General features: G+C 38.5%; 1 protein-coding gene across 1 annotated transcript in view; it reads left to right on the top strand.

Moving 5' to 3' along the window:
- GALR1 (galanin receptor 1) overlaps nucleotides 1–18,619 on the top strand; it is a 171,659-nt gene that overhangs the window by 85,943 nt on the left and 67,097 nt on the right. Inside the window, exon 2 of the mRNA XM_018552992.1 lies at nucleotides 10,550–10,615. Coding sequence (XP_018408494.1) covers nucleotides 10,550–10,615 — 66 coding nt within the window. The remainder of the gene's footprint in view (nucleotides 1–10,549; nucleotides 10,616–18,619) is intronic.

The following is an 18,619-nucleotide window of genomic DNA, read 5'->3' as shown; positions in this document are numbered from 1 at the left end:
GTGATTATTTATGTACTAGTTTGTTGTTCTAGTTGTTTACTGTGATTGTATATAACTATGATATGCTGAACACAGTCTGTTTTCTTTCGTTTTTTTTTCCATTTATGAGAATGAGACAGGGTGACTGACTTGTAGAAAACACATGGGGGTCTATTCCCTAAGCTGCCATAGGCAGCCGAGTGAAAGACCGACCTGAAGTGAAGTGAGCCGAACGCTGTTCGGCTATTCACTTCAGGCTGGTACGGCTGAAATCAGCCGTACATCGGGTGGCTTCACGTGGCTTCGGGTCAGGAAGTGCAGGAGGAGTTCGACTCAGCCGATCCAACATCTGGATCGGCTAAGCCGAACCTCGGGCAGGCTACTCGCTGCTGTTCGGTCTATTCTTATAGATGCCGAACAGCAGTGAGTGAATAGCCGAATGCCGCTGAGCGGCATTCGGCTCGCCTTTTCTGCTCGGTCCCTCAGAGGGGCCGAGCAGAACAGAAAAATAGTTTAAAAAGTCCAAAAAAATAAATAGAAAACCATTGGGCAGAGCTAGCAATGACAGCTATCTCCGCCCAATAGTTTTCTATTGGCTGGCGGTTCTGCTGCCGTCAAAAAAAAAGAAGAAAAAAAAAACTCTCCCGGGCGCTCTGGGAGTCTCCCGCTCCTGGCCACCCAGGAGAGAAACACTGATTTTTCTTTTTTGTTCTTTATTCTGGCACGGAGCCCTCTGTTGCAGTTCTCCATCAGGTCCATCAGCAGGGGGCGGGTGCAATGCTAGTTTACTATTGGCTATTGCAAAATGAAATAGCCAATGGGAATCTAGCAATGCATTCCAATGGGCGAACATTTTTTTTTGCTCTATTCTGACACGGCTACGTGTCAGAATAAAGAAAAAAAAAGAAAAAGCTGTTTTGTGAATAGCCCGTACAGAAGTAGAACCGAAGGGGTCCTGGGGCTGAAGCTAGCCGAAGGATCGGCCAAAGCTACGGCTGGATCCTTTGGCTGCTTCGTGAATAGACCCCCATGGTGTTACTGAAGCTCAACAAATAAATAAATGAAGGTGCCCTTCTGAAAAATTATTGTCAGATATTCATGAATATTTTAGTTGAATTAGTTATGCACTCGGTCACATTGATGGAGAGTATTGGTTATGTACCGTCCACATTACCAAATGAATAATGAACCATGGGGGCTACAGGTTTCAGTCCTTGAACATACACTGGGATCATATTTGTGAGCTTTATCAGTCATGTAATTCTAAAAGATGGAAAGTAACTTGAGGCTGATAACACTGTGATTTTAAATGAACAGACCATAATTTTATGGTGCTATGCTATTCCTGTACAATGAAGCATCTGCTGACGGCTATAAATAAATTACATTTTGGGTGCCAAATCAAATGAAAGAAAACGACCCAAGTCTACACATAAGTTTGAAATTTGGTCTATTGATATAATATGTATGAAGAGAATTAAAAAGGGTAATTAAAAAGCATAGATATCATAGCAGATCATAATAGATAAAATACAATTGTAAACTGTTATCTGAAATTATTTGCTGCTGTGGTATTTTTAGGGCTTGTTCATACCAAGTGCAGAGCAGATGCAGAGCAGAGCAGTTACAGAACGCATCAAAAATGCATCCAATGTATTCCAATGGTATTTTGGGCACTAGTTCACACTAGATAATTCAGTTCCAGAGCATGTGGAAACACTGCAATATGACCTATTTTTTCTGCTCTGGAATGCACCAAAACACATGCAAACGCATCAAACACGCATGCAAATGCCCTGGAACGCACTTAAAGCCCATTTTAGGCTCTTTTTTTTTTAGCGGCCTGACAAAAACGTGGCAAAACACACTGCACTGCATGTGCAGAAACTTATGAAGATCTGGTCCGCATTTGGTGTGAACAAGCCCTCAGCAATGTATTATTCTCCTGTCTGCAAACTATAATAAATAGACTCAGTTCTGAAAGTCTCTGCAATATGCTAATGTAGATATTTTAAAATATATGGTAATAAACATATATTGTTAGCCCTCATTTCCACCTGAGGTTTTTGTAGCTCCAATTGCTAAGCGCTACAATGTTCAACAGGAGGAATCCCATTATTTTTGTTTTATAAGTAACTTAAATGGCTTTCTTTTCTGCTGTCCTCAGTTTATGCCACACGGAACCTCATAATTAACATTAAGCATAAAATAGTGATATTTTAAGGAGTAATGATTGGTGTGAATTGACCTATACTTGTATTTTTAGGATAATGAGTGCTCAAATACTTATAAAATACAGCCACAAGTAGCTTCTTCATGTGATATTTGCATTTAATGAAGCGAGAATTGAGATTTCCCCAATGCATTCTTTCTTCACAGCTAATGGAGAAAATGCAAAGCAAAACACATAACACATGTGCTGATGATTTTATGAATGTGGTTATTCCTGACATAGCTGTCAGCCTGGGGAATGTCAGATAACACTGGCCTGTAAAAGAGCATACAGTACATGCTATGCATAAACTCACTGTGACATTAGGGAAAATGTTATTTTATTTATAGTACCATCTACCTATTTTTTTTATCTTTTCTACAGCTTAATTGACCTTATTTTTAATATAATGTTAGAATTTTTATTTTGTACAATCATGCATCCTAGTTATAACAAGGCAGATATATAGACAGCCTTAGGTAACTACACAGTGTGGAACATTTCCTACATGTACCCTCTACGTGCAGTGTTTTGCCAGACCTACTTTAGTATAGGTATTTGGTCTGTATGTAAAGTTATGTGACAATTCATACTTGTCAGAATGGTAGATAGGGCCCAAGGCAGTGAAACTACAATTCTTAAGACCCTAAATTTTTGTACATCATCTCCACTGTGTACAATGTACAGTATCTTCAGATCAGAGACGTGCGGTCAGGGGAGGCAGGTGAGGCAGAGCATCACCTAGTATTATGGAGAAAAAAGCTGTCAGCTTTAAGTAGGAAGCTTACAGCTTTTTCTCGATTCAGAGCGGCTTCTTACAGGTTACACAGCAGGGAAAGCCTCGCCGCTGTGTAACCTGTAATGGACTGTTAATTATAGGCAGCGCTGCATCCGGTTTTTGACAGGTAGTTAGGTTACACAGCAGCGGGCTTCCCCACTGCTTGTGTAACCTAACTATTGAGGCATGAGCTATCGCAGCCTCTACTCTTTGTTAGAGGCGTGAGCTCTGTGGATGGCTTGGACCAATGGCAATGCGCCATTTGTCCAAGCTGTCCAATGAAAAGAAGAAAAAAAAAACACTGAGGCCTTCGATCTCAATGCCTCAGCAGTGACGAGCAAGTGAGGGACAGGGAAGCTCCTCCCTGTCTCCTCCCTTACTCCTTCACACTAGCTTGGGGACCGGGTTGGGGAGATTAGGCCGGTGGAGGGCGGGACGGGACGTGCTGAGGGCGAGGCTGGGGAAAGCCTCACCCGGAACCAGACGTACATCACTGCTTCAGATCTGTCATCCACCAAGGCAGTTTTGTTTGAGGTCTATTTGCACTCATCAGTAATGTCATTGTAATTATTAGATATAAATTGGAAAACACATTGGCAATGTAGAAACATTGGTCTGAAAATGTCAAACTAGTCTGTGAGCAGAAGGCAGTATCCTCGGTAAAGGCCTGTGATAAAATCATGATATTTACATATTGTGCATGGTTCTTTTCTTATGGTGCTCACCTTGCATATTGTATTATGTAAGTGAGCTTGGATTTACTGAATATGGTTTTTTTCATGCTAAATATCTGTCTGTAATAGAGATGACATTCAAAGGATCAACCCCTTTCATATTCTGCCCTCAGCATCTTTTTCCCTGTAAATATTGTTTTCATTCAAATAGGCTTTGCAGTGCCCAAACACAACAACAGACAAAGTGACTGATATTCATTCCCATGTGTATCATATTTTTGCAGGAACACAGTTATTTATTGTTTTTTATTCTTTCCATATTTGGAACATTTCCAGAAAAAAGATCCAATTTATTTTGATTGCTTTTTAAAGGAAACCTGCACTGAAGGAATATGTAGCATACAACTTCATACTCCTACTAATAATGCTATCTGCCTGGCTTCAATGCTATTCCTATGCCTTCAAAACCTTTTGCATTTGTAACCTGCAACTACCGTAGTATGTAAATCAGTTCTGCTCTTTACATCCTGCATGCTTGTCCCATCATATGGCCACTCTAAGCTTATGGAGCTGAACTCATCTCTGAGAGAAAAGACTAGACTGCCAGAAGATGAGTGTATTAGCTTTCAAGACATTACATAAGCTTTCACAGCATGTTGAAAATGTTACAACAATACAATATAAACATAAAGTAGTGATGTGCACTGTTTGAGAAACAAAGGCAGGTTTACCCTTTTATATTTGGATGAGAAAAATTAAATGGCAAATTAACTTCACGACTTAAATTTTACCTGAATATGAGTCTTTTTTTTGAAAATGTATCAAGAGGAAATATGCCAAAGTGTATTTGATGGAAAAACACCGTTTTTTTTAGTACGGTTTTCTTTCTTTTTAGAAATGGACAGTCCTAAACAATCTATTTAAATGTTATTTATAAAAACAATTGGGATATTATTAGTCTTTAACAAAAATGGTGTATTCCATAAAACAATGCAAATAGCAAAATGTTCTCATTTTGATTCCATTTACTGATATGTAGTCACTAAAAGGTCATTTTGATTGGTGGTAATTGGTTGCTGTACTTTGCACATTGTCTTAAATAAATGCCATTGCTTTCTGGACTGGTTTGATATAAAAGGTTAGTTATTTCCACTGACAATTCCGCAAGTGAGGAATAAATCTTTAATTTCTAGGATCTATGAGGGAAACATAATGGTAGGTTATTTGGCCCCCCTCCCAAGCTGCCGTTGGGAACATAAATTGATATGAATGGATCTATGTACTCTGCAATGTGTTGCATAACGTGTTGATGCTATATAACTGCTGGAATTAAATGCATTGAGGGGAAGTTTTTAAAGTTGGAGCAGACAGAATCTGGAGCAATTTTCCATGGCAACCAATCTTCTTTGATCTTTAATTTTTAAAGCTTAACTGAACAAACTGAAAAGAGAAGCTGATTGGTTACTGTGGGCAACCACTCCAAACTGTCTTCAGTTTTAATAAATGCCCCCATTATATTCTGTAGCAGAGATAAGATACTGTCTTTGGTTTTAAGATGGCTGTTGCTATCAATTTTATAAATACCATTTGTATTACTGCAGAGTAGGTATGAGCTCAGGCTCGGATCAGACCTGGCTTGAACCTGAGCTCCTCTGACCCTAGAAGGAACTCCTCCCGAACATGGAAGGAAGCTCCTTCTGTGTCGCCCAATCAGCTGCAGGCAGGAAATTATGAAAGCAAAGAGACGGGGTACAGTGTCTTCATTGACCTTATATGGCTACATGGATATATTAGGTAAATTACATTTACTCAATATGGCCGTGTGGCCATATAAATTAAATGCCATGAGTACAAGCATCCCACCCCTTTGTTTATGGTCAGCTTCGGAGTGGGGAATGCCCTTACCCACAGCTGAAGAGATGGGAGAACCAGGTAGCTTTAATTTTTCTGAGCTCAGGTTTGGAGTGGGTTCAGTCCAAACCTGAGGTTATCCCTACTGCAAATGTTTTTTAATGGAGGATTTAAAGAAAATCCAAGCTCAGTGCAAAAACACTTGGTGCACAGTCTTGGTGCATGTGATTGCACAATGCACTTGTGTGCGTTTGTCCGTGTTTGCCATGCATCAGCCGATTAATTTCAATGGGCTGCTGCACATGCGACAAATGCAGCAAAGATGCTCACGCTGCAATTTCAGCTGTGAACTTCATGCTTTTTTTTTTACTGTACATTTTTGCTTGTTCTTTATACATCAATGCGTGGGCAAAGACGAACATTTTCTCGACCACCTTTGGGTTACTATTTAAAAGTAATGGCACCACAAGTGCATTGCACATTTTTATCATGTTGCAAGTCCCAAAAACAGTAAGTCCCCATTCACACTTAGGTGTTGTGTGAATGTGCCAAATATGTGCACTAGAGCGCATTGTAGGCAGTGTAGAGTGAGAATAGAAGAGGTCCCAGTACTGAACCTTGTGGGACTCCAACAGAGAGACACTTCAGAGGAAACGCTGAAGGAATGGTCAGATGGATAGGAAGAGAACCAGGCGAGAGCAGTGTCATTGATGCCAAGGTTGCAGAGGATGAGTAGGAGCAGCGGGTGGTCAACGGTATCAAAAGCAGCAGAAAGGTCAAAAAGGATAAGAAGTGAATAATGTCCTTTAAATTTGGCTGTCACTGGTTGATAGTCACTTTGGTCAAGGCAGTCTCTGTGGAGTGTTGGGGGCAAAAACCAGATTGTAGAGAGTCAAGTAGGAGTTGGAGTTTGGGTAGTCTCTGAGTCGGGTGTACACCAATAGTTCAAGGAGTTTGGAGGCAAAGGGAAGAAGAGAGATGGGGCGATAGCTAGATAAAGCTTTAGGGTCAAGACATTGTGTTTTTTTTTACTACGGTCGTGTTTGAAGCAAGAGGGAAAGGCGCTGGAGGTAAGAGAAAAGATCGAAGGTGTTGGTGAGAGAAGGGTCAATCACAGAAGAGAGAGGAAGGATAAGGTGTGATGGAATGGGGTCAAGGGGACAGGTGGTAGCGGAGGAGCAGAGGAGAAGAGCAGAAACCTCTACTTCGGAAACTTGGGAGAAGAGGAAGAGGCTTGAGAGAGGGTAGGTTAGGTAAGGGAGGGAGTAAGGGAGGCGATTTCATGTCTGATGTTGTCAATCTTCTCTTTAAAAAATGATGCTAAATTTGTAGCAGAGGGATTAGTAGAGGGGGAGGGGAGAAGGGCACATTAGTGATTTGAAGGTTTGAAGTTGGTGCTTATTACCCCCTCCTCCTTCACAATCACTGCTGGCAGGTCTGAGATATACAAAGTATATGCAACTATCCCTAATGAGGAGTGGTGTGTTATTATTATTATTATACAGGATTTATATAGCGCTAACAGTTTGTGCAGCGCTTTACAATATAAGGAAGACATTACAGTTACAATACAATACAAGATGGTAAGGAGGGCCCTGTCCCTGAGGGCTTACAATCTGAAAGAGGAGGGGGAAATGATACATAAGGAGGGAGCTGTGTGGGGATGAATTATTTGAGAATGTGAAGGTTCAGTGGTTAGGTCGAGGTAGGATAGGCTTCCCTGAAGAGATGAGTCTTTAGGGTGTTGACAACAATTCACACCTTTAGCAATGTAAATCAAAGGATTAGCACATATACCATACAGACTTAAACCAACAGTGCCTTCAGGGTTTTCTCAGGCAGATGATACACGTACCTCATCCCCATAAATTACTCATTATTCACACATAAGTTCTTTATATTTGGGATTTCAAGAAGCCCATACTATTTCTATGCATTAACAACATATTTTATTATAAATACAAATAAAATCTATGTTACAATCATAGTTAAAACATTGTTAATTTCCCAGTGTGTTCCTCTTTCAACTGCACAATGCCCCCACAACCATCTCACTTGTATAATAATCTCATCATAATACAATACTTACATAGCATATTCAAAAAGCCATCAAGAAATGTTTATAGTTGATGATATCCATTGGCCTGTGGGGCAGACTTCATAAACCTAGGCATATAACGTAATTATGTATTTGGAGCAGGGTAGTTCCGCAACTTTCACACCTCCCATCCTGTTTTTGGATAATCAACATCTGCCTTGACACATTCCATGATGATTTTAATAAGTTGACTGGGTGGATATAAATGCTGGGTATGTTCCTGACACTTTTTAGAACTGAAAAGGTAGTTTGTAGAAACTGTGAAATGTCTTCAACATTACAGAACAAGTGCATTTGAACATGAATAATTCCTAAGTATATGCAGCATAGCTTCCCCTGTTTCAGGTACCATGTGAATGGACTATACCTATTCTCTTTATGCTATATAAACTAGTGGGGATGCTAAGGATTCCAGTTTACATAACTTCCTTCCTCTCCATGCAAGATTGGTTAGTTGTCAGTTTTGCAAGGGGAAATTATTTATATATTCAGGATCTGTGCAGATCTCAACTGGAACAAAGCATTTTACTACAATATATTTGCATGTATTTATAGCATGGCTACACAGTTCAATGATTAGAACTGTTTTTTTTATGCATTTGTTTAGTTTCTTTTTTTTAGGGTTTGTTCCTGCTTCTTCTGGTTTGCATGCATTTTTCAGTTTTCCCCTACTCTTAGACGCTGGCCCACTGAAAACAATGAGTATACATTTTATGAAAACTGCAAAGAAAGATAATGTTCAATGTTTTGCAGAACCAAAACATTGATAAATGCATAGATTTTCACACAAAAAACTATACTCTTGATTGGCTGCCCCCTTGGAGCCAGCCCAGTATTGTAAAAAAGATGACATACTTATCATTGTTCCAGTGATCTTGGGTTTGGTGACATCACAGAACCTCTTCAGCCTTTTTATCCTCCAGCGGTCACTCTTCGCAGCAGGATCCTTGACCCCCCAGGCCTTACATGAAGTGAGTTAAATGATGCTAGGCATCATTAAGCCTGGAAGACAAACATTGCTAGATTGGTAACCAGATGATTCTGAGGGTGAGTGTAGCATCCAAAGCTCCTTTTTGATTTTACCCAACTTTTTGTTTTATGTCCAAAGTGGAATTGGGCTTACAAAGCTAGCCGAAGGATCAGCCGTAGCTCTGGCTGATCCTTCGGCTAGCTTTGGCCGCCGGAGCCCTTCTCTTCAGTCGAATCGAAGGGCTGCTGTACGGGCTAATCACTATAGCCCGTACAGCTCGCGAAGCTGGCTGAGCCGAAGGGATGTGCTTCGGCTCGACTGAGCCGAAGTGACAGCCAAAGCGGGGTGAATGGCCTTGAAAGCCTCACAACTGACAGCTGGGCGGAGCCAGCTGCGATCTCACGGCTGGCTCCACCCAGTCACAATGACAGATCAGCGTCCCCAGGTTCCTGGGGACGCTGAACTGTTATTAAAAAATGACAACTGGGCGGAACTGGCCGTGACATCACACCCGGCTCTGCCCAGTTGTTATTCATTGGCCGGGACCTGGTCGGGAAGACTATAGCAGGTCCGGGCCAATAGGAAACAGTTGGGCGGAGCTAACTGTCAGTGCTAGCTCCGCCCAATTGTTTTTCAAATAATGTTTTTCTTTTTTTAAACAAATCTTATTTTTTTAATTTATCATTTATTTACATTTGTAAAAAAAATTCTACTTTTTTGTTCTACTTTTTTCACTGATTTTCTATTCTGCTCGGTACCACGGAGGTACCGATCGGCGGCATTCAGCTATTTACTCACTGCCGTTCGGCTCCTATGAGAATAGGCCGAATGGCAGGGAGTAGCCTGCCGTGAGTTCGGCAGAGTCGATCCGGATGTTGGATCGGCTGAGTCAAACGTGTTCTTCACTTCTGCTCAATCAAACATGCTGAGCATGTTCGACTGAACCGAAGCAAGCCAATGTATGGCTAATTTCAGCTGATGTACGGCTGAAATCAGCTGTGCAAACCTGAAGTGAACAGCCAAACAGCGTTCGGCTTACTTCACTTCGGGTGGGTTATTCACTCGGCTGCTTTGTGAATAACCCTCTAAGTATTCTAACACAAGTGACTAGTACTGTTGAATATTATGGTAAAGGTGTTCTAATAAAGAGTGTCTAGATAACAGCTTAAGAAGAAAAAAAAATTATATTTTAATTTACACATTTTTACATTTAAAATCAGCACCAAGTAATAAAAGTGTTTGTTCAGGTGCTATAAATAACAGTAAACAGTTTAGACATTTATTATTATTGTGATTACAGTAATTTGAATGCATTGAAAGTAAAATGTAGCACGGCTTTAATATGTCTACTTGTTTACTTAGTTGAGTATTAATAATTACAGTAGCCCTTTATTCTTCTCATTGCAGCAGACAATTGTCACTATAGAACAAGGAAAACAACATAATTTGAAAGCTTAGAAATCTACATCTTTTATTCTATACTAAACATTAATACACATGTGAGTATTGAGTAAAAAGGATTTTGTACCAACATATTTTGGACTGGAACACTTTTGCAAAACAAGCTTTTACTTAGTCTAGAACTAATAGTTAATTGTGGCTATTAAGGAAACCTGCAGGGCAGGATCTCTATTGCAACCCAAAAGACTAAATGAAAAGTTAGCAAACTGAATTTGATAGATTTCTAATGCTAAGCAGTTGACTTTGTGGAAGTTCTCATTGATCCCTTAAGGGATGGTTGGCTGGTGCGAACTTAAACAATGTATTCACATATGTGGGTGACTAAGTATCCCGTCTTTCAGCTCTGGTAATCAAACAATGTGTGTAAGTATCTATTATTCATGGAGTCCAGCAAACTGAGTTGTAGCAAAAATTCCAAGCACACAAACCAAGCAAACTTTTGATGTAGCAGAACATGACTGATGTGAGTTGGCATTACAATTGTTATCCGCTATAATTCAAACATATTTTGTTATTTTTCTTACAGATTCTTAACCATTTGCACAAGAAGTTAAGAAACATGTCAAAGAAATCTGAAGCTTCAAAGAAAAAGGTAATTTTAAGTAGTATTTTATTGTTATTTAAACTAAAAAAGTTTGTAAAGATTTTGCATGCATAATGATATTCCCTTGTTGATCAGATGTCATTATTGTGGTATAACTACAGCCATAGCAGTCCAGGTGGATGTTGTGGGACCAGTCTATGTCTGGTAAAGGGATTGTACAAAAATATTCTCCTTTACAAAATGCATCATTTTCTACCTCTTGGTGAAATATTACTATGATTGCTGGCTCCAGAATTCAGAAAGACTAGTACAGCAGTGCCTCTTGTGGAGGTAAACACGACTCTGAGTAGCCCTGCCTGCACTGTGAGTCGTGAAGTGATCAATTCAGCATGGTGGATAAAGCTTATAATTGTTAATTACAATGGTCAACAGTGTTAAGTGGCATAAAAAGGAGCCCTAAAGGGGCCGACCACTATCACTTGAAGGAGCCCCATTAAAACAATTCTATGGGGCCCTGGTCATAACTCTTGAACAAGCAAATTAGCATACCTAAAAAATACTATAGTATATTCATATAGTATGTGCATTTAAAGTTATATATATTTACATAGCTTAGAGTAGACTACAAGACTACAAAAGGCTGCCTTTTTTCCTGATTAGGAAACATTATTTCTAATTTATTTACATGCAATATGTTTTACTTACTCAAAAGAAGTTCTTTTGCTTCTTAGGCTTAGCTACATTGCATTGAATTGAAATTCATTGGAATGTACCTTCGCTGAATTACATCTGAAATGCTTTATTATTGACTGCTATGAAACTAAAAAAGTTAAAGGTTATCAAATAGCCACTAAATATCAGATGATTTTTAACTGTAAGCATGTGAAAGGTCACATCTTTGATTGTTTTCTTTTAGAGTAGTGTTTTTATTGTCAGAAGTAGAAAGATAAAGTAGATTAATCAACTTTTCAACTAACTATAATGGACACCATAGCAACACATTTGTGAAAAAAAAACCCACTTTTATTTTTTTCAAAATAAGTAGAATGTTTAGTACACTGAGTTTACAAAATAAATGGCAACTTTTAGAACACTAAGAAGGTTATTCACCCCTGCTGATTTGCTTTTGCAAAAGTGGAACGAAAAGGATCAGGGGGAGGATTGCCTTTCCAACACATGCACTTCCCACATGGTGCAATTTTTTTTATATATGATCTTTGCATCAAAGTGAATCAGCTAGATTTAAAAAAACAAAACAAAAAAAAACGAATCAATTCACTTATCATTAGAGAGCAATGATTCACTCTGATTGGTCTAAGGCAGCCTTTTTTAACCAGGGTGCCGTGGCACCCTGGGGTATTTTCTGGCTTCCACAGGGGTGCCTCAAAATTTTCACATCAACATGCCTCCAATGAGAAAAGTTCTTCTGATGTGTAGGGGGGACTCTGATGTGAAGAGGGGCTCCTAGTGTGAGAGGGGCTTCTAATAAGAAGGTTAGCTCTTGATGTAAAGGGGAACTCTGGTGTGAAAGGGGACTCTGATGTAAATCAGAATGTTAACCCCACATTTGTTTGTAATGTTTTTCTTGGGTTCCCCTTTAAAAACCATACCCGGATAAGGGTCTGGTATGGATTTTGGAGGGACCTCACGTGATTTTTGCACATTTATGTTTTTGTACATTTTAGACTAAGGTGCCCTGAGATTTTGCATACTTTTAAAGGGCGCTGAAATAAGGTTGAGAAACGCTGGTCGGAGGTTTTAAGTGTTGTGCCTTTTTATATAGTCTTAGGACTATTACTCTTTAGATTAAATTTGAAATGAGAGAACTATGTAGGGTTCCATTCCTGACCTCATCCTTACTTTTTCAGCAAAATAGATAAAGTGTAGAGACTATGTGCTTTACCCAAAAAAAGACAGATTAATCCCTTTGTGGTTAAAAGAAGAGATTTAAGGCCCTGTTCATGCTTCTGCAGTTTTTATTTGTTGCAATGCATTTTCCATGCGTTTTCCATGTGTATATATGGTATATACTGTATATATACAGAAACATACATCTCAGTGGAAGATGTACCTTCTAGGAAGCTCACCACAATTATTTTTCTTTAGCAAAAGCTTTTTAAGCTTAAAAGTTGCAGTACAAAAACAACGAGATTTACTCATTGGGGTTGATTTACTAACCTAAACACACACACACACCAGGTGTGTGTGATTTTCACACAGCAAAACGTATTTATCAACCAAAAAGTCTCTGAAAGCATATTTCCACTAATGCCATATATGGAAAAATCATGCACATGATGCATATATAATGCTGCTTCACAGTTTAGACAAAAATGGTTAGCTCATGCATTTACATTCCTGCATTCATCAACACAAGCAACATAACATAGAGCTAATTTACACCACATTACCTTGCAATTCATTGCAGGGCTTTGAACAACACACCTGCTGGGTGTGTACACACTACAAAGGTGTTTCGATTCCTCCCATAGATCATGCTGGGAGGGAACACACTACAGAGGTGTATACACGTTCGTGGTGTGCTTAAAAGGTTAGTAAATCAACCCCATTGTGTCACTGCATATAGAAAGTTATAGTGTAATTCCACTTTCCCAGGTGAATTTGGGTCACCTGATTGTGCTGACCAATGAGAAGTGCTGCTGACCCAGCTAAGCAATTTGAAGTGCTTCTCATTGGTCAGCCAGTCAGTTGACTTGCGAGCAAATTTCAAAATACAGATCACAGGGCTGCACTACATGGCAGTATGGGATATGGATAGTACACCAGCAGCGGTGCAGGGGGAGTAGCATTCGCTCAAAGGTAAGTATAGTGGTGGGGGGAAGAAAAGGCCATATTGAATGGGGTAATTCCATTTTCACAAATTCACCTGAGAAAGTGGAATTACCCTTTAAAATATATTCGGGGGTGCGGTCTGCAGGGTCAAGATGTTGACCGTAAAACTGTCAGCATTGGTCGCAGAAGTGGATGACTGATCTTAGGTTTGTAGTATGGATTATAGGAAAGATAGGAATGGTGAGGGTGGATTAGGGGAGTGCAAAATTGTTTTAAATATGTTCTTCTCGGCCAATTTTCCTTCAGATACAAAAATATTTCAACATATATATGTAGGCATGCTCACTTTCCAGCTGAGGTAAAGGTAGCATGAGTTCACTTGAAACATTCAATCATGTTACACAGATGCATTGAAAAAGACAGTCGTTCATTGAGTTTAAGAAAATAACCAAACCTTTGCATTAAATTTGCAGCCAATCCAGTAAACAGGAGATATTTATATATTTGTTATAAAGAAATCTATTTTTTTGAAGATTTGCTATGTTATAGAAAGTATATTGAAATTTTAAATGCGCCTTTGGAGCTTCTTGAAATTGTATCTTCCTTCCAGAAATACTGAAATAGCAATGCACTTCCTGATGTGTGAAGGTGCCTAGGCACTCCAATGCCTACAGCCCCATAGCTGTATATCTGCAGTGTGACATTGAAGGCATTGTTGCCTCTGACTGTTAGTCTCAGGTTATTTGGAGAGAGATTTGGCCATGTCATCACTACTTGCTGCTCACTTCTCCTTGGTAGAGACTCTGACATAAGGAAGCATAATCATACCTCTACCAAGATGAATCCCTTCACACAGAGACATAATGCAGAATAAGCCATGGTAAGTCAATAATGGGTAAAAGGTAGAAGTAAACAAAATCTCTGCTAGTCATCAGATGGATAATATATACTGTCTATAAAAGCAGCATGCTAATTAAGAAGATATATACAGTATTAATGTAATTCATGTAATAGTGTGTTATTACATCAAGTAATGGAGAAAGGTTTGCTATATTGAGCTTGCAGGCAATACTACTAACTAGTTCTATACTCTCTGCCTGCCTTTTTTTTAGGGCACAGGTTTTAGTTTAGTTTCTCTATAAATGAGCACAGGTTAACTTCACGTTGATATTCACCCTTTCTATGCAATCTGATGAAGTAATTATAACTTCTGTTGTCTCCATAATGAAGATCTGACACCTTTCATAACATACACATTTCTGTTCCAGTACTCTAACATAAGATCAGTTTCTAACTCATTAGAACATGTACATTAGCATGTTAATTATTTTTTTGGTCTACCTGGTTTATTGTAGGGTTTTTTTTTCCATAATTTTGCCGCCTAGTTACAGACATACAAAATGATTCATCTTATTTAATTTAAGTATAGTTTATTGTACACAACAGATATTTTCGAAATGTATTTTCATTTGAATTTCATCAACTAGTTTTTGTTCATGACATCCTGTGCAGCATTCAGTCATCCCCTCAAGTGACCAGAGAACAAGGTCATTTTGTTGTACATGTCTCTCATTTAGAAACTAATTTATACCACTTAGATATGCTTATAACAAAAATAATGGTTGACTGAAGTACTTTTGCAGATTCATGAAAATCAACTAGTAAGCTGAATATGTTATTGTGCTATAAGGATAGGAAGAGTGGCCACACTTTTATTTTCCAGATTGAGTTGCTAAAAATGTTTTCATTATGTAAATTACCATTTATCTTCATTGCAAATTAAATTTTTAACACAAAAATTAGATTTATAGAGCAATGGATATTTGTACAAATGGTTTTCCAAATACTGGCTACTTCCAGAAAGAAGAATTCTAGAGATCAATGTTATAACTCATATGAACACATCAACACTTAAAAGCTAATGGAAATGACAAATCACTGAGTTCATATACAAAGCAGACAATCAAATTATTTGCATATAAAATGGGTTCTCTAAGTGCAAATATCAATGATAATTTTGAAAGTGTGTACATTCTAAGCGGCCAGTTGGTTTCCAGTTTGCAGAAGAATTAAATTGGTTTCTGATTTATTACCTTATTGAACAAGCTTGAACTTTAATTCAGTTTTACCTCCATACATACCAACATAATGTGTCTGATTGGTTCATAGTGGATAGCTTTGAATATTTTCTTCATTACAATGCATGTAAAAATAGAGGCACGTTTAAAAATAGAGGCATTTTAAGGTTTAGCTTCCCTCTTTTGGTGAGCAGGTGATGCATAGAGAGACAGATCCTGAGCTGACACATTATAATTTATATTAGAGCTTTCTGTAGTTATCTGGGTACTTTGAGTACTTGGAAAAGAGTCTGTATCTTATAACTGTAATGGGTGTTTAAGTAACCATTTTTTAAATGTCTATCTCGAAGGGAAGATAAGCAGAAAGCAGGAGCAGAAGCTCAGTAGAATATATTTCAAAAATTTTTTTTTCAGGTCCCCGTCAGATCTTTCACCATACCTATAAATTGCATTTGCCTATGTGCCTTTGTGTTCAGTGGATTGAGTTGCCTTTGCCACACATCTGGATTTCCTATTTTTTCCATCGAAAATGCAAAGTCTTACTAACATTCGCTATATTTATAACACAGCAGAAATACAACCAATCTGATTTATTACATTCATCACTTGAAGATGACGAATAATTTATTTTATTAGGGATTCAAGCCAAATGTGTCTTGATGTGCCTGCTTTTTCTGAATACGACCCATAGTTTATTTGATAAAAAATAAAACATTTGTGATGAAAAGGTTCTCTATGTAGGGACAGATTTCAGATATTGTAACTGAGGTTTTGGAGAAACATTGCAGTGTCTGCATAGTTAATCTGTCTATATCTTTTATAGCTGTGTGAATGTAATGAGAATTTCCATCCCAAATAAAGAGCACACCATCACCATATATGGAATGTAATGTTTTTGTCCAAATTATGCCATTTCCCAGAATATTTGCATGAATGTAAACACAAAATTACAAAATGTGAAGTGTGATATTAACAAGGGTGAATTATGTGTATGACTCTTGAATTTGGATCAAATAGTACATTGAAATATGGTTCGTATTAAAGTACAAGTGCATTTAATTCCCAGAGAGAATAAAAAGGTAACATTCTTTGAAATCCAAGGCTTTCTAGTCAACATATTTTTGTTATTTTAAAAAGATTTACGTAAAAAGACTGATTACTTGAAAGCAGAACACATATCTTTTGCTGTATTAAAGGCTATGAAACAGATGTTGCATGGTTGTAATTTTGACATAGAAAAAAACACTTTTCTTTATATGAGGTTTTTATACAAATAGCATACAGTCACATGATACCGTTTCTTGAAATCTGCCATTTAGAAATTCTGAATTACAGAAAGACGCATGGAATGTAATGCTACTTTTGAATAAATATTACTTACGCAAGTATTTTTATTTTATAATAATGTAGATCAAAAGGTAGTGTGTGGTCACCCAATTTCAATGATAATGGCATTAAGAACTGTAATCAGAATAGTGGAGAAACTAAACAATTGGCACTGAATTTAGTGTCAGTGTCTCTTACTAGCATGGACAAGGGTGGATCCATAGGACCCTGCAAGGGAAAGGAGCCACTCTAAAACAGGATATCAGGGCCAATGCTCAGGGGGCCAGCTGATTCTTCAGGATACTAAAATTGTTTGATTTTTTGGGAAAGTCGTAAATAAGAAAGGTTGTAAGTGGTGTGCCCAATGGTTTCTGTTCTTGGGCCAATACTGTTTAACTTGTTTATAAATGACACAAAGATGGAAATAAGATTTCAGTTTCTGTATTTGCAGATTATACAAAATTATACAGGCAAATAACTGCAGCACAGAATGTAGCAACAATACAGGACGACCTGTATAAAATAGGGGGGTGGGCAGAGACTTGGCAGATGAGGTTTAATGTTGAAAAATGCAATTTGTTGCTAAACTTCCAGAGAAGATATTCATGGGGGGGGGGGGGGTTACACTGGGAAAAACAGTAATAGAAAAAGATTTGGGGGTGCTAGTGGACCACAGACTTAGCAATAGCATGTAGTGCCTAGTGGCCGCTAACAAACCAAGCACAATACTCTCTTGCATTGAAAAGGGTTTTTATCCAAGTGAAAAACTGATACTCTTACCCCTTTACAAAACATTGGTTCAGCCTCTTCTTGAATATGTAGTTCAGTTTTAGTTTCCAATTGATAGAAGGAATGTTCTAGAGTTGGAAAGGGTCAATCAAAGAGCAACAAAGTTAATAAGTGGGCTAGAGGGCCTCAGCTACAAGGAACATTTAAGTAATCTAAAAATATTTACCTTAGAAAGGAGGCGCTACCTACAAATTAATAAAATGGTAGTAAAAACTTGATTAATCTTAGCTCCCTGGAAAGGATATGTGGGCAAAATTCCAAGTTCGAGCAAAGGAGGTTTATTCCAAAATTGTGGAGGGTTTTTTTTATAGTCAGAACAGCAAAAATGAGTAACTCCTTTCCTGAGGTAGTGATAACAGCTGGAGTCATTAACAAATTCACAAAACTTCTAGACGTGCTACTCAATGAGCACAACATAGAGGGATATGTATACTGTTAGAATGGACAACAAACTGATACAAACCCACACACATACACACAAAGGTTGGACTGGATGGACCTATGTCAATCCAACCTTATCTACTATGTAGCTGTAAAAGTTACATCAACTTTTCTGCCAGACATTATATATTGTGACATAAGGAGAGGGGACATCATTGAGGGGCGGTATGTTTCCCCTCGCTTTCTATCCTATGTGCATGAATAGCGGAACCCTGACCAGGGTTTCGCTTTGACTTTGGGTCCGGATAGTCCAGCTCGTTATATATATATATTTATATTTAGAAACAGCTAAACTGGAGACAAAGCCACATGTGCTGTGTTTCCCCTTTTCATATGTGTGTGTTTCCTAAATTGGCCCAACTCGATTGCCACATCTCCTCCAGCTCTGCTACTCTTGTGCTCACTTTCCTTTCCTCTCTGCTGCTGTACATTCTGCTGCAATCTCCCTCCTAAGTGCTGCAGCTGAAGTCACAAACTGACAGAAGAGGATGAAGAGCCCTGGACCTCATCAGCACTTTCAGGATTCTGAAGCAGAAGGGATCAATGAATTCTGGACCTCAAATCTCTGCACACACTGAACCCACTTAGTACAAACCAGTCCCCTTTTCCTTGCTCCCCACTCCTC

The sequence above is a fragment of the Nanorana parkeri genome, unplaced genomic scaffold, assembly GCF_000935625.1.
Source record: "Nanorana parkeri isolate BGI_ZX_2015 unplaced genomic scaffold, ASM93562v1 scaffold105, whole genome shotgun sequence".
Taxonomy (NCBI): domain Eukaryota; kingdom Metazoa; phylum Chordata; class Amphibia; order Anura; family Dicroglossidae; genus Nanorana; species Nanorana parkeri.
The sequence above is the reverse complement of the archived record's forward strand: the minus strand, read 5'-3'. Positions and strand labels throughout refer to the sequence as shown.